Genomic DNA, 26,000 nt, shown 5'->3' with positions numbered 1-26,000 from the left:
CGGGCTGTGGGCCGCCGCCGCCCCGGCGCGCATAGCCCTTGCCGTTGCCGTGTGCCGCCCTGGCGCTTTGCCGGGCTCTGCCCTGTGGGCCGTGAGACCTGCAGTTCTCTGCTCAGTTCCTGAGCTGCCCTGAGCGCCGGCTCTGCCGCGGGAACTGAGTCCCCGCCGTGACACACACAGTGCTTTACGGGTCAGAGGTTCGCAACCCCCCTCTCCTCCCTCTCCCATTTTCTTTGGCACTTGGTCTTAAAGATTTTAGCTTCTTGCAACTTCTGAGTGGACTAAAGTGATTATAGTCCACATCCTGAAAAAGTCTGCTTTTTAGCCCTGTTTTCCTGAGCTCTGTTTAGCAGTGGATGATTGCTTTCCAGAGCTGAAGCATGGCTGAGGTAAAGGGCAATGTAAGAATCCATTTTCCTCAGGTAATAGCTGATTGTGGCCTGTTTTGCACAGTGTCAGACTAGTAGATTATAATCTGAAATTAGTAAAGGACATTTTGGGTTGGTTTTTTTTTGCTTTGTTGAGAGCTATAATTCTATTCTTGTGCAAGTACCAGTTGTGTTATAAAGACTAAGAATAGCCTAGGGCTTATTTTCACAAGATAAGTATCTAAACATCTGTAGCAGTAGCAAGCTGAACCTTACAACCAAGGGAATAAGATGTGTTACACTTGGTTTCTCCGTCTGTTTTAGTTAGCTATGGGGTATTCTCAAGGAAATCACAAGTTACAAGATTAGACTTCCAGAATTTCCAGATTACATACTTTGTTCTTCATGAATGCTCCTTTTGATTGCATCAAGACTGGTGTATGACAGTGTTTCTGTTGTGACTGATTGCAGGCTGAGTTTATGGTAGCTGTGTACAGTCTGCTTTGTTCAATGGTGTAAATGTTCATTTTAATGAGAAAGTTTCACAGCAACTTCATTGAGAGTGTGTGGCTGTGTCTACATATGTATGCACATTTAAAGTGAGGCACCACCTGTATCAGAATTCTTTTAAGTTTTGCACAATTAACCCAGATATTCCACTGAATAGTGTTTTTGTTTAGAGGGGCTTCAGAAATGCACCAGTTTGACTGACCACATCAGTAAGGTGCTGATGCTCTTAGCTGTTGCTGCATTTTTCATGGAAGTTTGGTGAGATTTCCTCCAGAGGCCCATGCAGTCATGTGTTTTATTCTCTGATTTGGAGAATGAGTTTGTCTCTCTCTGCAGGTAGCATCTGCTTTCATAGATAAGGGATCTCACCATGCCTCTGACTGCAACAGCTTCCTTTTCACAAAATGACGTTAATCCCTTATGTCATTTTCCTGTATCACTGGAGTATTTTTTAGCTGTAGAGAAGGGAGTAATCTTTCCAATTTACCTTTCACATCTTGTGTTTTCTTTGCTTTTCTGCTCCAAAATTAGTCTCTCATTAGTTCTTTTTAAAAAGTTGTGTTGTAGATGAGGCTACAGAGGAATAGTCCATGTATTGTAGTGACAGATAGAGTCGGGGCCCAGTAGTGTGTATCTTTGGCTTGAACAAAGGCTCAAATATTGGGTGGATCTAAGTAGTCCAAGAAAAGAGGTGTTGATTACTTCTTGTGCTGGACACTGAGTTGATGTACTGGGATGGTAGACCATAAAAGAAGACCAAATCCAACTTTGACTTCATCCTTCATGAATTTAATCCTGGAGTCAAAACGGAGGATACTAATATGCTTATTTTTTTTTTGTTTTTGTTATTTTAGAATTAAGCATTTTCAGATTTGATAGTGGGGTTGTATTACCTATAATATTTAATTTATATTCTGAATTTTTGTCAGTATGAATTAAAAGTGATGAAGCTTGTCTTACACCTTATTTATAATTTAAGGTGCTGTTAGGGGCTCAGTTTAATTTTCTTTTTTAAGTAAGTCTTGATGATTGTTTTACTGAAGGAAATAGAGTTGTAATATTTTAGAAGACTAGATGTGGAAGACAAATGCAATGGACTCACTCATCAAATAAAGACAAAAAAAAAAATCTTGTGCTGAGATCTCTTTGTCCTCTTCTAAAATATGCTTCCTTCTCTTGATTAGGGAGGAAAAGGACATTAACAGTGACTGTAATTACTCTGTTTTCCTTATTTTACTTGTTCCTCAGACATAAGGTCTATGGGACATCATTTCATTACTACTGAAATGAGTTTTCTTCTGTTACCATCTTTGAAAGTTAAATTGATCTTCACAGAATCCTAGAGATTCTTCTTGCTCAAAAGAATTCAGCAACTTGCATATTCAGAATGTTCATGCAGTGATTCCAAGTTCTAACAGGAGGTTGATGTGGCTGCTAAGATGTTTTGCTCTGCTAGAATGTTCCCTGGGGCTTTAGAATATTATAAGGGATGTTGGTACCTTTAGTTTAACATTGACAGTGAGTGTATGAGAACAGTTTTGTATACTGAGCTTGCTGCCTACAGCTGTTTGAACTGAAATCTTTTAGAAACTTACTCTTTACTGCTTTACTATGCTAATTGCTGTACAAAATCCAGCTATTTGATGTTGCTTTCGGAAGCATGGAGGAAGGAGAGAAACACTGATGAATTGTCCTGATGATAAAGGAAGAAAATTGCCTTTCCTATGTGGCTTATTTTTTTTTTTTTTTGGTTCCTGTCTTTCAGTCATGTGGCAATGGTGTTTGTGTCAACAGTTCTGTATTGTTTGTGGCTGTGTGGTGTTAACTTCACTTGCAAATGCAGCTTGTGGTTTCTTAATGATTTTCAGTGTGCACTGAAGGGTGATACAGCTAATTTGGGAGTTTAAATTCTGGTGATTTTCCCAAGATAATTTCAGATTTTTTTTTTTCAATTATAACAAGAGTTTAAAAAAACTAGAGGAAAGATGTGAGGCTTTCACAAAAAGACTTAAATAGTCAGGTTCTTCCTACCACCCTATTCTGCAGTTCAAAGCTCAAAAATTACAGTCTTCAAACCTCTTGTAAAGCCACAGTGTGATTCTATAAGTACATAAGCCTTTGGGTGTGTATTTTGTCTTAAACACTGAAGTCCCCAGGCTCTTGGAGCTTGTGCTCCACCTAAAAGGAAATGCTAATTATTTTTGTTTCTGTATGAACTGATGAAAAGACTGTGAGCCTAAAAGCTTTTCTTGTTTCTTGTGCGTGCACCCCAGATTGTAACTAGCTGCCAGATTCAGGTCTGTGGATGTTTAAACTCTCAAGCTGCAAGTAGGAAGGATAAGTTGAAGTCTTTAGGATGTATTAGAGGAATTTTTCGCTTACTTTTGGACCTAGAGATGAGGCATTCTATGACTGCAATATTTTAATGGAATAATGTCCTCATTCCAGATCAAAAATCTAAAGTGGTTGCTTATTTCTGTTCAAGGTTAACCCTTGCTCAAAGCCATTTCTACAAGGCAATTGTTTTCTGGTGTACTGTCATTTAAGATGTCTTTTATGCTTTTGGAATACATGTTCATATTCCATAGGCAATAAATACAGAACTAATGGGTTGTAGTAGATTGTTCCACTGTCAGGAATTTAAGATCTAGAAAATTATTAGATAGCAACTCAAGGATAGGGCAGAGCAGCACATAAAAGTTCAGGCCACAGCCATCCTTGATGTTAAGCAAGTGATATATATATCACTTTCCCTTACAGGGTGTAAGTTCTGGGTTCTCGTACAGTGTACATCCTTTCATACACATAAAAGTTCAGGCCACAGCCATCCTCGATGTTAAGCAAGTGATATATGTATCACTTTCCCTTATAGGGTGTTAGTTCTGGGTTCTCATACAGTGTACATCCTTTCATATAATTCTTTGCTTGTTAAAATGATTTTTTTTTTGGTTGCTTTCCATATTTTTGTCCCTTTCTGCTATTGGAAGGGTAAAGGTGTTTGTAGCTCACTGCCTTTTTCCTTCTACTCTGTGTGTGTGTGTATTGTATGTCCATCCTTTTGAATGCCCCATGATGCTGTCTACCTTTATTGCAGCCTCCTTTTTTTACCACCCATCGTTACGAGTATCTCTGTTTATGCCACTTACAGACTTGTTGAGCAGCAGACTCAGTTGGAATGATTCTTCTCAGCATTATGAAGTCAGCCTTTTGAGAACAACAAAGATATTTGGCAGACCTGTTTTCACTTAGTTGCTATTTGGGAAAGCTGTGAGCACCAAGGACGTCACTAAAGGTATCTTTTTGTATGTTTGGGAAGCCAGTGCTGTATCAGCTTGTTTTTGAAATTTTATTTTTGTAACTCTTGGAGCTTGATACTCAGAGTGTTCCTTTTTAATTGCAGAGAACAAGAAGATGGGAGCTTCAGTGGATAGCAATTAAAATAAACTACCTTAGTTTTATATGTACATAAATTTAGAGATCTAGAAAAAAATTTAAAAAATCTTTGTTTTCTACTTGAATCTTATTTATAAATGTCTTAAGTTGTGAGAGTAAACAGTAAGTAAAATATATGGGTGAGTCTCACTGCATCAGCTTCAGATATATATGGCTCCTTTTTAGAGATTTTCCTTTGTAGCTTTATTCCTTTAAACTTTGAAGTCACGTGTGTAATATTTGTCCCATTGAACTAAATAGCAAAGGTTCTTTTTTAAATGAAAGCGCCAGGGAAAGGAGCTGCTGAATTTGAGGGTGGTCATCAGAGAGTGATGACTTTTTAAACCTCAATTCCTTTCTGTGTTTTAACAATGACATTTGAATAGTAACAAAATGCATCTTGCAGCTAGACATGTTTGTGGGGAAAAACCACACCAGAAAAATCTAATTAATTGCTCAAGTACTGTAACAGAGAGAAATAATTTAAAAAAAAAGAGTTAATCCATTATGTTCTACATCCCTCTAGCTCATTATAGTGTTGCTGGATGAAGATCAATATTGCTGATTTAACTTTGAAGTTGACTGTTTCTAAGTGGAATAGATCAGCTTCTCAGCCTGCTAGAATATAGTGTGAAGTACGTACTTTAAGTTGAAAAGCTTTATAAGTCTTCTAGTTGCTCTTTTCACTAAAAGTCTTAAAATCTTAGTGAGTTAATGACTGCTATCCTGGTTCATGTTTGAAAACATAAAGGCATCATTTTTAGCATCATTTAGTTGTATTTTATAGAAATTCTAACTCCTAATACTTCACTAGTTCAAGCAGTGGAGACAGAACAGCACCTGCATCTCCATACCAGGCTTTTGCCTCTCCTTCAGCTCAAGTAGAAATAGAAACCTGCTTGTCATACCTCCCAGCTCTTTGCTGTAGTGGGTTGACTCTGGGTGGATCCCAGGTGCCTGCCCAGGCCATTCTATCACTCCCCTTTCTCAACTGGACAAGAGGAGAAGATACAAAGAAAAGCTTGTTGGTCAAGATGAGGACAGGGAGATTATTCATCAATTATCATCATGGGCAAGAGACTCAATCTTGGGGAAATTAATTTATTCCTGATCAAATCAGAGCAGGATAATGAGAAACAAGAACAAATGTAAAATCAGCTTTATCCCACTCCTGCCATCTTCTTGGACTTAGCTTCAGACCCAACTTCTCTACCTCCTCCCTCTGAGTGGCACAGGGGGATAGAGAATGGGAGTTGTGGTCAGTTCATCTGTGCCACTCCTTCCTCTGCTCCAGTGTGGGGCCCCACCCCCAAGAGACAGTGCTTCATGAAATTCTCCAACATGGATTCTTCCCGTAGGCTGCAGTTCTTCACAGACTGCTCCAGTATGTGTCTTTTCCATGGGTTCCTGCTGGATACGTTTTAGAGATATGTTCTGGATCTGTCTGGGATGGAGTTCACAGTCTTCGTGGCAGCGTGCAGCATGCTGTGTTCTGCATCTCCCCCTTCTTCCCTCAGCAAGGAGGCTGAGGCTGGACAAGAAGTTCAGAAGGTTGTATCAGCTAGCACAGGTGATATGAATTGACCGCGAGGACATTCCATACCATATAGAGTCATGTTAAACAAGTAAAAACTGGGGGTTTTAATTGTTCAGCATTGTTTTTAGTGACCAAGGAGCCATTGGTCAGAGACTACCGGGGCACTGGTCTGCCTGTGGGAGGGGGTGAGTGATTGGCTTTGCATCGCCTGTTCTGTGTCTTCTGGGTTGTGCTGTTTCTCCCTTCCACGTACTAAACTGTCGTTATCATGACCCTTTTTTTTTTTTTCTTTCACTATTCCTATTCTCTGACATGTTCTGCTGTGGGGAGACAAGTGAGAGGCTCTATGGATACCTATGGTTGGCCAAGGTCAACATACCAAAAGAACAGAGTCAGAAGGTAGAACTCTTGTTCGGTGCTTTCTACAGCTCACTGGTGAAGTTAGGGCAGTGCTGAAAAGTGTCATGCGTGTTGACGCTTCACCGTTGATTAACGTGTTGTGGCTCCACTCTCACCCCCCAAAAATCCCAAACCAAAACCCCCAAAGAAACAAACCAACCGAACAAAACAAGAATCCAACCCACACCAACGTTGAAACCACAACTGATCAACATCATTACTGGTGAATTTTATGGATGTTACTATGACTTTCAAGCCCCTTGGCCATTGGCTGTTATGAAGAAGGGTACTGAGATTGCAGTTAGAGATTTGTGAACCTTTGTAAGAGTTTATTATCTCCTGTTCCATATAAAGAAACTGACATTTGGTAATACTTCAGTTTTACCCCAGTAAAAAGAAGAGATTTTTGTTCTTCTGTTGAAGCTCTCCACCATGCTGTCCATTCCAGGTAGTTGTTGATCTTGTTTGTGCCTTCTCGGTTCCTTTCAGAAGAATAAAATTCTCTCTGAGTCAAAAGACTCTCAAAAGCTTAAGCAATGATTCTTAAATTTGTTGTTTTAGTTGTAAGCTAGCATGTTTTGCTTTGCAGTTCAGACAGGTTAATGTTGTACACAGATCATTACTTTGGTGAAGGTTGGTAATTTGCAAGCATAGCTAATTCTTGCCCAGCTGCCTGTCCCTATGTAAATTCTTTTTGCACACATCTCAGATAATAAATTTTTAGGTTGTCTTTTAGTAGCTAAGCTGTTAAATTTATTCATCAGTATTTAGTAAACTGACTGCTCAAAATCTGCTTTTGAGTAACAGTATCTCCTGTAGTCTCTGTGTTTTCCTAATGTTGTAAGGCCTCCTTTATTTCATGCTCACTGGGGAGGAAGTTACAGAGAAACAAGTTCCTTGTTGGCTTTGGTTGTAAAGTAGGGGGATATTGTTATTCTGCTTCTGAGTTCTTGGGGTTGCTTAGTATTTTGGAGTGGATGAAGACTGGTTTTAAAGTCTAAGCTACAATTTAAAATAAGACTCTCAAATCAGGCACTGCTTTAACCATTTGAGATATTACCAGGCACACTAGAATGTATTTTACTTTTAAATGCATGCTTTATTACGTAGATAAAATAGCTTAAGAAGTTAGAGATTCTTTTGCTATTACTGCTTTTTAACTCTTAAAGGTTAATAAAAAAAACCCTAATGTTGATGGTGAAGGGTTAACTAGTATTCTAAGAATGGCAGATTTAAAATCTGTGTGTATTGTGTCCAACCTTTCATTTGCTGTTGTATATGGCAAAGTGAAAGGTGCAGTCTGGGACAGGCAACAAGAGAGTGGTACGTAAATTGGAAGCTAGGAGTAAAACAAAAGCCAGTCAGTCGTACTACATATAGTAATTTTGGCAGAGAGATCCTTGAAACCATAGTATTTATTTTTTTAGAATTCTCATTAGTGAATGTAAGTTCTTGATAATAACTTTTAGACAAGGGTAACATCACTGGGGAGTTTCCTGCAAAATGGAAAAGGAGGAAGGAAGGTTATTCGCATCTAGGAGAAACAGCTACGAGTCCTAAGTGAAGTCAGATATCTTTGGATACTGGTGTGACAGTAAGATGGAATTTTGTTTTTTCTGAAGAATGAGTTGTGGGGTTTTTAAAGGATACCTATAATATTGTTGAGTCTCTGTACCTGTATGCCTTGACTTAGGTTTGACATGATCCAATGGTCTTTCTGTCTTGTGATGGCTTCCCATTTCCATTTGATTGAAAGTGAAAATTTTGTAAGAATTCAGTCTGCCTAGCACTGAAAAAGCACTTCTGAACTGAAATGAAAATGTAATTTAAGCTTTTATTTAGTAGAATACCAAGTTTTGTGTCCATACAAAGGATGGGAATATTTTGTTGTTGTTCACTGTCATATGAAAGTTGCTAAAACTCTGCCTGAAATTAGGACTGTGGTTATAATACTGCCAGTTAGGTTTTTTGAAAATAGAAAGTTATTTTTTGCTTGGTTTATTAAAACTTACTGAAAAAAAGAAAATTGATAATGCTGGGACTTTTCTGTAGATACCTGCAATAAAAATTGTACAGCAAATAGCCAGAGATATCCCAAGAAGAACAAGATGACTGTGCAGTGAGAAAATATAGTAATAACTACTTATTGCTAGATCATTTTGTTTTATTTCTCCTGTGTAACTTCATTATAATGGACTACTCTTCCCCTCCTCTATTCTCAATATTCTGTCACCAAGAATTTATTTTATTGACTTCTAGCACAGCGAGAACAAACAAAAGACAACAGTCATACATTTCTTAGCTTTTTTCCCAGTACATTCAGAGTTTAGCATTTGTAGTTGTCCATCTTATTTTCTTTATTAATTTTTCTTTATTTGATACATTGATCAAAAGGTTTTATAAGCATTTCTTGTTCATTATAAGTTAAATGACAGATGTTTCAATGCAGTGAATTTGTGTTATAGAGAAACAGCTGAATATAGGTCATTGATATTCATGACCTGTGCTGGGGAAGGAGTCATTGAGTTGCTGCTTTGTTTTTAACGTGTATTTCTGTACATAAAATAATCACATTGTTTACATTACCCTTTGCACTCATATATAAAGTAATATTTTTTTTGTCATTTGCAGTGTTTTGAAATGTTTGCAAAATAAAGTAATCTGGATGGCTGTCTATTGCCAAGTCAGTGTTACTTTCTCTCTTCCTCCTGTTCATGGTGCTAAGAGATGAAGCCAATCCCTCTGAAGACTTTTATTCTTACGTAGTTAAACTTCCTTTTTATGAAACAGATAAATGTTCCCCTTCTGACTCAATTGCAACTTCTGGTAAATCTTAGTTTGAGCAAGATTTGAGCTTCAGGAGTCTCATTTTATTTAAGATACAACAGCTATGCCTGTTCAACTGCTGAAGATCATTAAAGGAAAATCTGAGTCTCCGCTACCAAGCCATTTGCCGGAGGATTTGAAACATTTGCAAGAAGGCTTTGATCATACCAACAAATACTTCCAGGTAATTGACTAATAAAAGAATTTTAGCTGACTTTGAAATAGCTCTTGATATAATCATAAGAGGCCTCCATATTCCAGTTCAATTGGTGACTTGCTGCAGCTGTAGGTCTTTGTGTGCATCTGTTGCATATTTTCAAGCAATGCAAAATCATGACTGTTGTACTTCGTTGCATGCTACCTTTGACTTCATTGATTGTTCTGCCCCTTCCTATTATGTTGTCAGACTTAAATTTTAGAAAAAGCTTCTTCCTTTCTAAACTATGGACCCCTTTAAAAACATTAATATGCATAAGGCCGTGCTGAAAATTGAGAGATTGGGGGGGTTAAGTGGCATTTTATTCTTTAAAAAAATAGTAATAAGCACCGCCATCTTGTTAAAGATCAGATTTCAGAGTAATTACTTCTAAAGCTGTTGGCCTTTCTAGTATCAAGCAATGTAATATCCAGTTTTGTGAAAAGAGAACTCTGTAGCAACTACTTAAATCAAGATACAATTAGTTTTTTTTCTATCATTACCAAATGTATATTTGTATTTTACTGTAGTCCCACATATATTTCAGATTAGAAGTGCGATTCTAGTGTACTGGTGAAATGCAGAAATATTTTTTTCATCCCTAGCACACGTATACTCAGTAAAATGCATTGTCAACTCTTAAGTGTTTTCTTTTTCAGTCTGTAGAGCCTTTTTTTATGAATGGTTCTAAAAATTCTTGTAATTGCCCCTGACACTTAGGTGACAGGTAGTAAACATCATCCCAGGCTTACCTCCAGTTTGTTACTGAAGAAATAAAAAGGGAAGAAAAAAACCCCAAAACAATCTAATTTTCTGGAAGGCCTTAGGTGGCTTGAATCCTGAAAAAGATGGTACAAATATTTTTAAAATATGAGCTAAACTGGCCTAATCATGTTCTGTATCTAAAAAACATTTTTCTTCCCCAGTTTTATATTCCCAGTTCCACCTCTAGGGCTTATCTCACCCTGTGATTGAGTCCATTCATGAGACAAACTGGCAGAAGACTTCCCATATTGATGAAGTGAAGATGGTTTTCTGCTGCTCTCACTCTCTGGCCTGGTGTTGAAGAGATGCCAGGAGTAGTGCAACTAGATAAAGCAAGGACTAAAACTGCACTTTTTGGAAACAGGCAGGAGTAGAATGTGATAGGAGGTGACTTGATTGAGATTGATCCAGCCTTCCTTAAATCGTGTAATGGAAACATCAATAGCCAATGCTGCTAGTAAAGAGGGGTTTTATTCCTCAGGGTGTAGTTTTCTGTCCCCCTTCACCTGCAGGGCATATAGGCTTTCCTGCTTTTAAGAACTATGTCTGCAAGTATCTCTGACATGGAAGAACAGGGATTCTTTTCCCAAAGGAAATGTTGAAGCAGACAAAAATGGATTATAAATTAGAAAATGTTTCTGCCAAAATAAATGTTTCCATTAGGAAAGCGGAACAATTACCAGAGTATGATTCTGAGCATACATACAGTGTTGTAAGTGATTACTGAAAGAGAAAGTCCATAGAATCTCTTTCTCAGGTTTCTGCCTTATGTTAAAAGAACTTCATGTTGCGGCTGACATGGATTAGTAGGTGACTAAAACAGCTTGACATAAAAACAGTGCAACTGGAGAGCTGATAAGGCTGGTGCTAATGCACCATTACAGATGTAGGAAAATCCAGTTCTACAGGCTGAGCTTGAAGCAAAACTTCGAATGCAGTGATGTTAGGTTATCACCTGCCAAAACAGGGATCAGGTCCTGCTTTGAGGAGGGAGGAAGGGGAGAGGAGGATTTTTATGAAATATGCTCTGGGAAAAAGCAGCAAAACCCATCCAAGATGCTTCTGTCTGGCCTATGTGCCTCAGTCCTTTCATACCTGTAATTATTTTTTTTTTGTTTTTGGCATCCCTCAGACAATACAAATTTAAATTTGTGGGAATGCAGCACAAGCAATGTCCATCCATTCTCAGTCCTGACATCGATTAGCTGAACCTGATTCCTTCTCCCATTAATCTTCATATTTTGGATCTTGCTGTGGCAAAGCTGAACCAAATCTGAGTATCAGCTGCCAAACAGCTGTTGGATCAGGCTGAGGAACAAGGCTGTGGCACGAAGGAGACACATTCACTAGAGGAATTGCACATAGCTGGTTTGATAGTGAGTCTAGTGGTATACGGAATGAGGAGGGGTTTGGAAGAAGCTTGTCTGTGGGCTCAATAAACAGTGAAGGATTTTTGGGCGAAGAGTGAATTTGAGTCATTTTTGCGAAGGTTGGTTTTGTTGAAGTTTAGAGCTGTCATGGAGTCATGGACTTCCCTCTAAGAGAGTAGCAACAGCATACTTTATTGATATGAAGTAGTGCGTTAACAAAGTTCAGTGGTAAATGCAACAGTGGTTTAACAAGATTTGATGGCGAGGTACACTTGATTATTTACTGCATAGAGAACAGGGTTAGACAAAACTGTCAGGGAGACCCTCTCATTGGGTCAGGAGATTCAGAAAGGACCCTCTTGCTTTCTAAACACCTTCTCAGAGAGGAGTCTAAGTGCGGCTGGATCCACTCCAAGAGCTGGTCAACAGTTTATGTCTAAAGGTTTACATATGCACACTTTTCTTTTTATCACTTAACTAAGATTTCAAAGTTTGGCATGCTGTTAATCACTTACCAAGAATCTTTGGTGGCAAGGAGTCTCTCAGCCTCGAGGAGTAACCTCGAGAGGCATCTGTGCAAGAGAACTCAACGGGCCCTGGGCTGTCCACTATTTATAGAGTGATTGATTCTCAGTCATACTTGCATACCAGCAAGATGTGTGGGTCATGGTTACAGAAAGCCCTTGGCTACCATGATGTCATCCATCCCTCAAAGGCCAGAGTAAGCTGGACACAGTCATCACAACCCACCACATGAGTTTCAGGGATGCTGAGAAGGCAGCAGGTAGTGTTTCTGCTGAAGAAGACAACTAGAGCATAGGTGATTTAGATATAAAGGAAAACAGATGGACAAGACTTACAGCAAAGAATGTGATCCCAGCATTTGAAAACTCATTGGAAGATACCAGGATGTAAAATGAAAAATAAAAATAGTCAGAAAGCAGTCTCTATCTCATCAACGACTTCTGCTTTTAAATAAAATTGGTTGTGCAGATTGAAATTTCTTCAGTAAGAATACAGACTGTTCCTGAGGTCACTGTTAACGTTGAAAAGACTTTATTACAAGAAAAATTCTGCAGTATTTATTTGTGAGCACAGTTCAAGAGAAACAATCTCAACAATAACAATTATATAAAATACTTGACATTTTAAACAAAGTTTCAATTTTGAAAACAAGTGGCAAACCTTAGTGTATGTCTTCATAGATAACTGTCAGAACATTATTAGTCTCAGACTTCATTAGTCTTCCCTGTGAAAAGTAGGAACTTGCCTGTTAAAAACACGACTATAGATTTGGCCTTCATTTTGGTCTCAAATGAAGTATTACTACTGTCTCAAAAGCAATAAAGCAACGTGGTACATTGTTAAATCTATTTCATCATGGATATTTTAATTGTTACACTAAATATACTTTGGGTTAGAAAAGGGTAATTTGTGGAGTCTTAGTATTTATTTATGAAACAGTAAAATAATTTTTTTTAATTTTGTTAGGATTCCTCCTTTGTTAACATGTAGGACTAATTTTACACTGGAAAACATCTGCAGTAGCAGTTAACTGCTGTGTATTTTATCTTAATTTGGTTTAAGAACTGTTTACAAACATTTAAGTCAAGTTTTGCACTGAAGATGTGTATTCTAAAGTCATTATGATTTACCTGACTGTCCTCCTAATGTTGCTTTTGTGCATTTATAGGCAGATTGTCTCTGCTGTCTCTTTAGAAGAAATATTTTTATTTCCTGTGCTGTTTGTGTAGTTTTCTTAAAGACTTGATAGGGTCTGGTTTTAAATTTTTGTATCTCCCTTTATTGAATAAATTTCTGTGTTTTTATCCTTGAGAAGGGTACAGTGCCTAACCTGCAGTACTGTGGAAGAGTACATTTGACTGACGTTTTTGCTGCTATTGAAGGAGAACCTTTTTTGATGAGATACCATCTTTCTAACAAAACACACTTGTTCCAAAGCAACGTTAACATCACAGAATTTATTGGTCTGTGATTTTTGCTTCATTGTAACTTCACTTTAAAGAGAGTATTTTTACATAGAACCTTTGTGTCTTTTAGAGCACTTGTATTATTGAGGAATTAATAGGTCGCTACGGTTTCAAAATGTTGTAATACTGTTCTACCAGCTGTACAGTGCTTTTATTTTTCACAGGAGATTATTTATCTTATGTGTTCTTTATTTCTTCACTATGATTGTGTTTTGTTAGTTACATCATAATCCTTTGCCGGTATTTTTGGAGAAATTACTATATATTTCAAGATTTTGATCACCCTACCTTTTTAGCTGCCTTTCATGTTTTGTGCTAAACCTGTAGCCTTTGGGCTGCTAGTGTTACTGGTAAAAGGTGCTTCCATAGTTACTATTTCATGGGTTAGTCTAAGCTTATCATCCAGACAGAAGAATGTAAGTAGTATTGACGTGTAGTATTTTCTCCATTATATCCCAACAACTGTGCTTTTCATTGCTGTCTTTGGCAGCTTTTATGATTCAGATGGTAATTTGCACTTATCTCTTCAATTCCACCTTTTTCACTTACAGATGTTTCAGCTGTTACCAGTATATCAGTAACTCAGAAATGTATAGGCTTAGTTCACTATTGTTTTGTTTTTATTTTTTTTACTTTTTAGGGAATAGTTCTTCTTTCCTACCCATTAATGAAACTTGAAGATGGGACAGACTTTTTCAAGATTGTTCTTCAAGGTATTTCCTTTAAGTATACATTTTAAATTATTTTGTTGAACTTCTTGATGCTTTTTTTTTGACATCATGCTATTACATCACTTGTGCCTGCTTTTTTAGTGTTCAGTAAAATGTTACATTTAAAACACTTTTTAAAAATGTTCATTCTCTACAAAAATAGACTATTTTAAACTTATGCCAGGTAAGTTAGTGGAAGCAATACAGTCTTTATATTTCAGTAGGCTTCTTGTTGCAGAATATTTTAAAATACTGTCCTGGAAATGCATTAGTTCTATGTAAGCTGCTTGTCATAAGGAAAAACTAAGAAAAATGCCAGCAAAATATTTCTATTTCATTCTGTTTCAGTTTAGGCAGTTAAAAAATAGAAGTTCACCTGATCACTCGGGTATTTGAATATCATAGACACGTTAGCACATTGAAAGACTTAACTTGTTCATCATATAAGAAATGATACCAAAAAATGTCCCTTTTAAGTGCAAAGCTCATCACCCCCTCTAGCAAGAAAGGAGGAGGATGTAGTTAGCCAGGAGTCTGTTGGATTCAAGGAACTTTTAATTTCTTTCCATTTCCTTCTCAGCTCCTTCCTTGCACTAGGTAGAGAATCATCTCTTGCTCCTTCTGAGTCTTTCCGATTCTACAAATTCTGGGACTGTGACCAGACAGCAGGCTGAGAAGTGAATGAAGTTGATGGGACCTGACTTAGTTTTGCTGCTGGCTTCAGGGTTCCTGAAGAGGGATGCAAAACTTCCCTGAGTCTTGCTAATTTCACATGGCTGTTCAGGGGGCCAAGAGTTTCTGCATATTCTCCACAGCCTCAAAAAAAACCCTTGCACATCTATTTCACATGGCTGTTCAGGGGGCCAAGACTCAAAAAAAACCCTTGCACATCTGAGTTGTTAGTGTTATTTCTGAAACAGTAAAAGATAAAAAATGACTCTTTAAAATAACATAATTTCTGCTTCAGTCCTCCGGGAAAGCTATTTATTGATATGTCGGTGTCCTGGAACACCTCCAGTTTACATAGTTCTACAGTATGATCTGTGTTCATGTGTGACTGGGTAATATTTCCTCTATCACTATACACTGATCATCCGAGTGGAAATCTTTGTCCTTTCTGTTTAATCTACACTGATGTACAATGTATCCTCATTTTTAAATTACGCCCTTACCAAGAATATTCTGCTTGATATGCCTAAAGTTAGCAGACCAAAGCAGTTGTATAAATATTTGAAAGGATTTTCTGTTTGTTTATTAATTGGAATGAAGTGTTAGACTCTGTAGATGAACTTGTTTTGGAAATCTCTCCTCATTGCTTTTTTGTTCTGGAGAAGCTATGGTGATTGGAATTACTTCTGTGTTTGTTTTTTTGTTTGTTTGTTTGTTTGTTCTTTTCCTCTAGATTTGAATGACTTGTGTTCACGGATCAACAGCATCAATATTTTAATATATGGAAAAATGGCAGAGGATTGTGCAAGAGTTATACGCCCTGGGGTAATTTTTCTTGTTTCCTCTCTAACGATGAGGCATCCACACCTTCTCTGGGCAGCTTGTTCCAGTGTCTCACTACCCACAGCATAAAGAATTTCTTCCATATGTCTGTTAGAAACCTGCCCTCTTTCAGTTTAAAACCATTGCTCTATGTCCTGTCACTCTGGGCCTTTGTAAAAAGTCTTTCTCCATCAAAAGGATGGAAAGTTCTTTAGTGAAGAAAATAGGTGTTTCTTTTCATGTTCTTAAAAATATGTTATGCACAAAAGTTAGACTTTCTCAAATATGGAAATAGCAATGGCTTAAAATTCTGTCAGGGTTTTTCAGCTCAGATGGACTAGTACACCTGAACTCGGGTGATCTGTATTTTGAAAAAGGGTGAAAATCATATCAGACCTTAGGGTATGACATCAAAATATCACTTAAAGTCCAAGTTGCTCTTAATTTCTGGAACAATTTGACTTCAGAGACATCTGTAGTTCTCTTTATGTAATTCTACCTGAGGTTAAATAATGATTTTTGCTTGGATCCCAGGTCCTTCATTTTCTTTCCTCTTTCTGGAAAGATCCATTTATACTAAATGGGAGTGATCTTGCTGTTTCTGGGTAGTAGTTTACATTCTGAATTTGTATCAACTTCAAAGATGCATCAGTTCATGAGACAGATGGGACCAAAGCTGCCAATTTCAAGAATTACACCTGTAATCAGAGCAGAGGCCTTTATTTAATGTATGCTAAACTATATTATAGCTTTTCTAGAATTATGCACTTATAAATATTTAGGTGCTGAAAACTTTTGAATCCTTGTGTATTCAACATTTTTGATCTGATACAATTAATATGGATTTCATGAATATGTATAGATTAGAGAGAAGACCTATTGCAACATTAAAAAAAATAAAAATTGCAGGATCATGTACAGGTGAAAACTTCACACAGAAATGAAAGATGATGGCATATATATTTGTAGACCCTTCTCTCTTTGCCACTCTTACATTGGCTTATTTCCAATCACGTGATTTGTTTTCTTAAATATTAAATGACTATTACGAATGATAAATATTATTAAAGTTTATTAATAAATATTAAAAATTCGTACTGCATTTTTAATGAATGTGAAAATTACCTTAGAAGTCTTGCTTAGCATTGTGGTTCCTTGTATTCTGTGGACTTTTTTCTGGCATTATTTACCATATGGCTTGCATCAGCAGATACTTGAGTCTGTGTCATGAACTGAACAGGTTAAAGCTTTCTTTTTGAAGAAGTCACTGAAAGAAACATTTTCCAGGTCTGACAGATAGTGTGGTGGTAGGTCTTGGGAAATGCACGTTATCTGTAGTGTGTAGTCTATTAAATAGAAATCTGTGTGAGAGCAAAAGAAAATTTAATAGAACATCTTCCTTCTATTTACATCTAGTATCTCCTCCAACCAGCATAAGTTACATGAAGGAGAAGTCAATACCACCTCACAATTGTGAATGAAGGATTTCACAGATAGAATTATTTCAGATTAATTTAGCCATAAGGAATAAAAATTACTTAGATCCTTTTATTAGAACCCATTTAGAGAACATGCTATTCGTTTTCCCTTGAAATTGGTGCCTGGCCCTTTTGAGCCCTTTGATACGTGTGAGGCTGAGGAAATGGCATGGAGGGGCTTTGGGCAGGGTGGCAAGGGGTGCAGGTCAGGGAGTATTCTGTTGTGGATCAGAGCCTTGTTTCGATGTTTTTCATATGCCACACTGAAGAGAGAAACATGCCTTGAAGATCAGCAAAATCAGTTCAGTCTGTTTAGGGCAGAAAAATCTTTTACAACCATGTACGAGTCTTTATACAATTGGGGGTTTCTTTATGCCACGGGATTTTGGCGGTGACTGCATTAGGAAATTCCCGAACTGATTTCCTAAATATACAAGCTGCAGAATCTTTTTAAATTTAAAGGGCAAATCACTTTATTGTCCTGATAAAAATTCTAGTCGTGAACCAGGCTATGAGCAGCCGTTAGAAGGCAGGAAGATCAGTACTGAAGAGCTGAATGGGAAACCACAACCCACAGGCAACAATGCGCAGACAGCCAGAGTGCACTAACACTACTGCTTCGTCTTCCCCGGTGAACTGAGCCTTCATGGTACTTTCTGCATGTCTCAAATGAGAGTTTAATTTTTGAAGAAGCTGAACATGAGGGGACAGAATGATTGCTGAAACTAGCAGAGTTGCAATTTGGCAGTTATATAATAAATTTAATTTTTAAAACCCCAAAGTTTCAGCCATTAAAGAATGACTTCAGAAAGGTCAAATATTTTTTGTTTTCTGCTTACAGTTTCAAACTTCACAGTTTTGTAGATTTCCATATTGCACTTCCCATACTGTAACAGCTTTAGCTAATTAGTCAGGGGAGGAAAGGAGCAAGCTGCTCCCCAAAATGTGAATAACCATGTTGTGCTTGGGTCTTGAGAGTCTTCATGTTCTGTAACAAAGTAACCGTCAGGAAAAATACTGTCTTTCTTTTATTTCTCAGTTCTCTTGAATGAGGGAAATAGAATTTCCTTTTGCTATTTAAAAATGTTGACCAAATCTTAGAGTTTGTGATTCTGTGTGATATAGTACTCTTCAGATGACGTGGAAATCCACTGATTTCTGTAAATGGCTTTGATTCCCATACCAAAAATAAGACAACTTCCAATAATTACTCTTCGCTAAACATGAAATGGAAGCTAATCTATTTTGAACACTACTATAGCATTAAATTTCAAAGCACTGTGCAAACCTATAACTTTTTTTTGCATGATTAGAAACAGTAAGTCACAATCTGTCCCAGTGGACTGTGAATTTGTAACAAATCTGGGAATACACCTGTTCTTTCTATCTAAAAAGACAGATTTAGAGTTTAGTGCTCTTTTCCTCATTGAAATTGCAGTGTTTTCACAGGTATTTTTTGAATGTTTTGTTATGCGTTCCATGTTACACAAGAGTAATCACCAGTGATGTAATATTATTGACAAAAAAAAGCTTCCATTTATTATCAACCTGTGTAAAGGTCTGAGCCTATGTAATTCTAAAGTTCCTTCTGACCGAGGAAAATAAGACGAGTCAAGTCAGCTGTGTAGAGCTCTAATCCTGACTCAGCAACCAAGTCCCAGAATCTTGTGCAGCCTGCAATCTAATAAAATGCTGAAATGGGAATAATGTATAGCAGGGCATGGATTTTTAGCTGAAGGTTGATTCTGTTGTTGACAGAACACCGTGAGTGGCATCAGCAACAGCAAAGGAAAGACAAACGCTTACACCTGGTTTCTGCAAAACAGATGAGTTTTGTGAAGCTTGTATCTGGAATGTTCCAGGTGCAAGGGATATTGAGTTACCTAATTGTTTTGATTCACTTTAACTTACTTAGCTCAGTATGGCTTACACTTAGGTGACTTAAACTCCCATTTATGATACTATGTGAAAATTGCTATGCCCTAGGTAGTTTTATCATATATTAAACTGTCTGATCAAACATGTTTCTGCAGTATTTTTTTTTTTTTTTTGCAAATCCTTTAACAACTAAGTATATCTCTGTCACTTAAGGTAGCACCTTTTATTGTTCTTGCACAAAACATTAAGGTTTTGGATCTTAAATCATTTAAAGTAACATTGTCAGATTGCTGAAATAGCAAAAAAGTGCAATATTTGTCTAAAACTGTCAACTCTAATCAGAAAGATTTTATTTATTCCAATCAAATAAAAACATGAACAAAAATAATCCAGTAGAAGCTTATGGAAGTGCTTTTGGTAGAAGGTCAAATAGAAGTAGGGCTTGGGGTCCAATATGTTTATTGGAATGGAGCATGCTGGTATAGCCCAGCTAGGCAGTTGTAGTACTAAAGGAGCTGACTATAAAGGAGCTTTACATTTTGTCAGAGTTCCCAGCGTTATTTTTGTCTGGTCAGATAGCTTTCATATCATCTGTAACGTAAGCTGCTGCAGGGACTTAAATAATTTACTCCTGAAATCATCCACCCCTTAAATCATCCTTTTCCTGTTCACTTTGTCGTGTCTGAGGAACTTTATACCAAAGAGAAAATGCAGTTGCAAATGCAATTGCTTCCTGTGCCAGAATCTCGGGAGTCGTGCCAGAGAAGTTTGTAATGTCTCTTTGGCCACGAGCAATGTGCCTATTGATTGACCTGCCTGTTTGACCCTTAAGGAAGAAACTGGAAGATGTTGATCCAACCAAAACAGAAGGTACCTACAAAGAGAGTCTCTTCAAAGTGCAGCTGTAGCTCAATAAGAAATAAGCTCTGAGAAAAGAACGTTTTGTCACTGCTGTTCTGATGTGCGCTTCCTTTTCTAGCTTAGTTAATCTCGCCCAGAAAGGAGTCAATATTCAGTACATTCAAAGGGGAATGAGTCTTTTGTTTTATTCAGTGTGACTCGTCCCCGCTGACCCTTGTCAAAATTGGCACTTGGTGGCAGTAGGATCAAGAGTAACAATTTTAGTGGAATCTGAAAAAAAAAAAAAATTTTCTGATACTGTGAAAAATTTAATTTCATGCATAGAAGAGCTAAACAGAGGAACTTAAACACATTGTTTAGAGCTTGTTTAGGCATTTTATTTCTTGAATGTCTTGGGACTTTAGGGTGAAGTTTCACATCACACACTTAAAACAGAATACAGGCTACAGTGGTACAGACTTTGTAATCATCTGTTTATCACCCTTTCCCTATAGGACACTTCTATAGTTACAGGATTTAAGGTGGCAAAATCACCTACAGCAGATGAGGATGGTAGGCACAGTTGCCACCTGGAGGTGTCTGAAGAAGCTGGATCAGCCATTTATGTACGTGAGAACTCAACTTTTTTTAACCTTTTTTCTTCTTCCGATACTTACGTAAAATCAATTAGAATCTGAAGTGCTATAGAGGATTTTAGCATGTTCATCAGGAAACAATCAGGTTGTGTTTGTGTGTGTGTGCATACAGTTTTATAATAACCTTAACCATGCAAGATCCAAATTATTTCAGGCCTTCCAGGTAAATTTCTATATAAAGTGCAGAAATTTGACCTTAGTTGGCTTTAGATAGATCCCTAGAGTTTAAACCATTCTCATGCATAACACAATGCAATAATGCAAAGTAGAGGGTGGAAGAGTAGTCCTGGGCCTATCATTTGTTGAGAATTTAATCTTTTTTCTGAGAAAAATACCTGGTTTATGTACTATTCTCACATCAATACTGTTCATCTTAAATGCTTCCACCTGTTGAGATATGGGAGTAGAGATAGCCTGTTCTGATATTTCTCTTTGTGGTAACACATCAGTAGTGCATATTTGTTGTGGCTACTATGTCTTTGCTTCAGGAAGCATTTCCTACCTTAAGCATTAGTATTTTAAAAGTTATAGGACTTAAAAAAATTCCAAAGGTTTAAATACCAGAGGATTTAGGACATTACATTTGTAAAACTGTAGCTGGGAGGGGAGAAAAGCTCGAGGTGAAATGAACCTAAGGTTTCAAAACCTTTGGTGGACATGTCAATGGGGTATCTCTAATATTTCATATAAAAGTTATCCCAGCTGTTACAGGCATCTAGTGATGGTGTTGCACGTTTTTGGTCACTGTAGTTGTCTACTACTGTTAAAAAGAAGGATGGTAGTGTTCAGCTGAACTCTCAGTGACAATGCTGCAAACTCCATTTTGTAGTCAGTGAAAAGGCACTTTCACTGGAGAAAAATACAGCATTACACTATATGGTTCTTCCTTTGAGCCAGTCAGTCCCATTTTGAAACAAACTTGGAAGTAATTATGAAAACTTATACACAAAATTGCATGTAAAACAGAGTTACTAAAATAAGTCCTGTGCCAGTATGAAGATTTGAAATTTAGTCTAATTTTGTCTGAACATAATTTTAAATTTAAGAAAATACGTTTTATTTCAGAAAGGCTTTTTTTTTCCCCCAGAATTGACCTCTATAATTAACCAAAGCTTGGCATGCAGATCAATGAGAAATAAAATTAATTAAAATTATGGTTTAGTTCTTAAACGACTTCACACTAAAGATAGGTCTGTCTTATGAGTATGGCTCTAAAAGCTTAGAAACTATCTTTAAATAGAATTTATCCCATTCTGGTGAATTTGCCTTGACCACTTTGGGGTTTAATTTTTTTTCCCTCAAAGGAGAGTAAGAAATCTGTGAAGCTAAATCTGCTCTAAGCTTTGAGATGTACAAAACCTAAACCCTGTTGTAAGTTCTCTGCTGAGCAAGTACAGCTTTAAATTTGTCACCTCCAGCTTTCAAATCCTGACTCTCCTAATGTGAGCCAACATATTCAACTAAGTGCCTGTCTACTTTAGAAAATGTATATGTTGATTAAAGGAGCTTTTATCTAAGTGTAATTGGATTAAATACTATTTTGTTTCTTTCTGTAGGATGAAGTTTCACTGGTTTGATAAGTGATTCACATAGCAAAAATGTCGGTAGTGCTGTTTCGTATTTGCTTATAGTAGTATTTGCTTTACAGTAATCAAATGTTATATTTGCAGTGCTTTTGGTTTTGTAATCAGAGCGTTTGCTATTTTTTTTCTCCTCAGATTTATACTAAACCAAAAGCAATGTCTGCCGCTTCAGAAATGGCATCCGTGGTGAGTTTATATTTGAGATGTTTTTAAAACACATGAGACTAACTGCATGTAAATAACAAGGTGTGGAATTCTTCTTCCTGTTTGTTTTGCTTCCATGCTCTCATCCCAACAGTCACGTGTTTAGCTTTTAATCTTGCAAGCAGTATGCCTGGAAAACAAAATAAAACATGAAAAGTAGTACTTTTGCTGTACTTGCAGTATAGTTCCCATTGTGATCTCAAAATAGGCTGCAGGTTGGTTTAGGAAATATGAACTAGAAAGGTAACTGTAGTTCTAAAGCAGATTGTATTCTTGTACTTTAAAAAAATAGGAATGTGAATCGTCCTTTGTTTTAAAATCAGACTTCAAGTACAAGTCTTAACATTTCTTTTGATTACCGTTTGAAAAAAGCGTTTATTTGTCTAAATTAAAGTTCTATCAGAAATAATATATCGAAGGCATAGAAATAGATGTATGAAACTTTATTGTTCTTTATCATAAGGTCAGAGATTTAGTACTGGAGATGATACAGCTTGGCTTCAGGCTCATTTTATGAGGAGTTTCTTTTCCCTTCCCCCTGATACAGTAACTGAAAACCACAGTTTTCAGTCAGTTTGGCAGAACTTGTGTTCTTTAAAAGAGACTAATCGGCATAGAATGCAACCTTAAGATGAGAGTTGTGCTTGAACAATAGAAGGTAGTCCTTAGTTTCTATAATCCTCCAACGTGTGCCATTTTAATGGGTAGGCTTAAACAATGTCTGTGAGAGGTGAACACTCCCCACTCCTACCAAACAGTGATTCTGTGCAGTGACACTGCCAGTAAGAATTACAAAAATTTATGTATGTGCTTTAAAAAGCCCTTTGGATGGACTTCTTAAAATCAATCAGAAGAAAATTGCTTTCTATCATTCTTTATTATAGTGACCTTTATTCATGTATTTCATGTGTTGAAACTTAGTTGAACTGACTGCATAGTTTATTGTAAGGAAGATGCAACAACAAAAAGAAGTGGAAATCAGTGTGGTGCTCTTTATTGCCTTTAGAGAATATAAAGTGAGTAAGATAAAGAGATACTCATTATTTCATTTCAAAAAAACCAAATGTTATCTGAGGGTCAGTGGTGTTAAAAGAAAAAATTGTGGGTCAGTGATTGAATTTTTTCTTCTGTTCCCTAATTTTATCATGCTTTTCCAGCGTGTTGCACCAAAATACATGTATACTTCCTTGGATCAGCTTAAAGATGGAACTATAGTGAATTTGTATGGCGTTGTGAAATTCTTCAAGCCTCCGTATGTAAGCAAAGGAACTGGTATGTAATATATTCAAGAGATTTAAAATTACTTCCTCCACACAGAACTGTTCTTACTCTGTTAAAAATCAGTCAGAACAATGACATTCAGTTAATCCTTTGATCATGGTTCTCGGCTAACATCAAGAAAGCGACAAATAGGTAAAGGGATATCACAGTCAGTTTAGGCAGACTGGTGGAGATAGGAAATGAAGTAAGTATTTATCAAGCTAATACTATCAGTACACGACAGGGATGAGGACTTACACACACAAAAAAATAAAAATAAAAAAGCCCTCCACCTGTCCTTGTGGGAAAGGATCATTGTGTAACTATGTGCAATTCTTCCTTGAGATTTTGACAGTAAATGTTATGATGTGCTGTAAATGTGGTGCCAGCATACTTCTTCCTTGTAGAAGCTGTGCAACAGCTGAATCATTTTTTCTCTCTGTGAGGTGACTGTTTACTGATTGTGCTAGAAGATTGTATCATTTCATTAGGTGTTCAGTAAGTACACAGCTAGGGGATATCTCTGCTGAATTCGATTAAGCAGTAAAACTTGTTATTTGACTCAGAACTTATCAAAGTATTTTCTACTTACAGTAAATTTACTGTGCATTTTGAAATTGGTTGTTTTTCCCTTCTAAATATATTTCTAATAAAAAAAAATAGATTATGATGGTAATGGATTTTTTTCATATTAATTATGCATGCAAGTTTCTTGAAAAATGACAGCCATGAATTTGGCTTCTAAATACAGAAATTTGAGAAGTGAGGATTAAATCAGAACCAAGAGTTGGTGGCATGCCTGCAAAACGTTTTGCAAACAGATCTGTGTGATCTTACTTGCTCAAAAACTGCCAGCAGCAGTCTGAAGGTGATACACTCAAGATAAGGCAGTAACTGCCTTTGTGAGGGCACAGTGCTATTCCTGCAGTACCATGGCTTCCAGAATGAGGCTTGCTTAAACTTTGGTAACTTGAAATGGAAGTGAAATACCTGGAAGCTGTGCAAACATGGTGGTGCACTCAAGAAAAAAATGCTCCAGGTTCAACTAATGGCTTCATTTTTTGAAGACCAAGCAATCTTCAGTCTTTGAATCGGTGTGTGAGTGGGAGGAACATCTGGGAGGTGTGTGCAAATGTGTGTCTGCTGGTTTTAGTGTATTCAACTGGGCTATACTGTAAAATCTGTATTGTGGGCATGCTTAATTACTTCCATTTGGTGCATGTAGTATTCCTCTAGATAAACAAACACAGTTATTTTTGCTTTCACTTGTAGCTGAAGCATGGCTTCCCTGTACTTGTAGCTAAAGCATGGTCTGCTGCTTGCCCACAGAACAGACAAGACACACACACGTGGTGCTTCCTGGGTTGCTGTACTAAAGGCAGTCAGGGGCCCAGTCAGCAGTTGTGGAGAAGTTGTGCAGAGCAGCATGGGATTTTTCAAGAATATATTAGGTTAACTGGGTCCACAAGCTAATGAATAGCTTTCAGGAATTCAGCAGCATTTTTACATACTGTTGACCTTGTCAACAGGAGAAATGTTCCTACTCAGTGCCCTGGTGCCTGCCTGAGAGCAGGTTTGTGCTTGCCGTACAGTTAGTAGTTGAAATGTATTCCCATTGGTGTTGATTATAGGAGATGACAAGGCTTGCTCCGTGAAAACCTTTCCCCTCTACAGTCTTACTCAATGCTGAGGAGGCTATAATGTTCACCAAAATAACTCTGAACTGTAAACAAAAAAGAAATTCTGAAGAATATGGTATAATCTTAATTTAAATGTTAACAATTAAAAATAAATGTAGTCATTATGTTAGGAACTGAGCCAGTAATGGTCCATCTGTTTTTATAGCAAATATAGTGCATGTTTGTTTTTTTCCTCTTGAGAGTTAAATTAAAATTAATATTATCATATTCTACATAGTCACTGATATGCTCAAGTTATCTTGCTAAACAGTAAATTGCAAATCTTTAAGAGGAAATACTGGTTTGATTGATTTATATAGGAAAAAGCAAATAGGAATTGTTGGAGGATGCTGCAGAAAAGTTGGATGCCACTGTTAATTGTTAAACAGTTGGTTTTGGTAACACTGTGTCATAGTTTATACACACCCAGCCAGCAACTAAACACCACATAGCCTCTCAACATCCCCTTCTGGTGGGATGGGGAGGAGAAAATATGACAAAAGGTTTGAGGGTCGAGACAAGGACAGGGTGGGCTCACTCACCAGTTAGGTTCAGAGGAGAAAAACAAACTCAACTTGGGGAAACAAAATCAGTTTAATTTAAACACCACCACCAATTTACCAATCAAATCAGAGTAGGACAATAAGAAAAATAACCAGATCCTGAAAAACACCTTCCACTAACTTCTGCCTTCTTCCTGGGCTCAGTTATGCTCCTGATTCTCTACCTTCCCTCCCAGCAGTACAGGTGGACAGGGAATGGGGGTTGTGGTCAGGTCATCACACATTGTCTTTGCTGCTCCTTCCTCCTCAGGAGCAGGACACTTC

General features: G+C 37.2%; 1 protein-coding gene across 1 annotated transcript in view; it reads left to right on the top strand.

Moving 5' to 3' along the window:
- The first annotated feature begins 9,136 nt into the window (after window positions 1-9,136).
- The window catches only part of POT1 (protection of telomeres 1), a 64,893-nt gene continuing 48,029 nt past the window's right edge, over window positions 9,137-26,000 (top strand). The window contains exons 1-6 of the mRNA XM_008946383.1: window positions 9,137-9,256; window positions 14,035-14,107; window positions 15,507-15,598; window positions 20,307-20,417; window positions 22,166-22,216; window positions 23,392-23,506. Of these exons, the coding sequence (XP_008944631.1) occupies window positions 9,137-9,256; window positions 14,035-14,107; window positions 15,507-15,598; window positions 20,307-20,417; window positions 22,166-22,216; window positions 23,392-23,506 (562 nt within the window). The remainder of the gene's footprint in view (window positions 9,257-14,034; window positions 14,108-15,506; window positions 15,599-20,306; window positions 20,418-22,165; window positions 22,217-23,391; window positions 23,507-26,000) is intronic.

This window comes from Merops nubicus, unplaced genomic scaffold, assembly GCF_000691845.1.
Source record: "Merops nubicus isolate BGI_N331 unplaced genomic scaffold, ASM69184v1 scaffold4758, whole genome shotgun sequence".
Classification (NCBI taxonomy): domain Eukaryota; kingdom Metazoa; phylum Chordata; class Aves; order Coraciiformes; family Meropidae; genus Merops; species Merops nubicus.
This window is presented reverse-complemented; position numbering and strand designations above follow the sequence as displayed.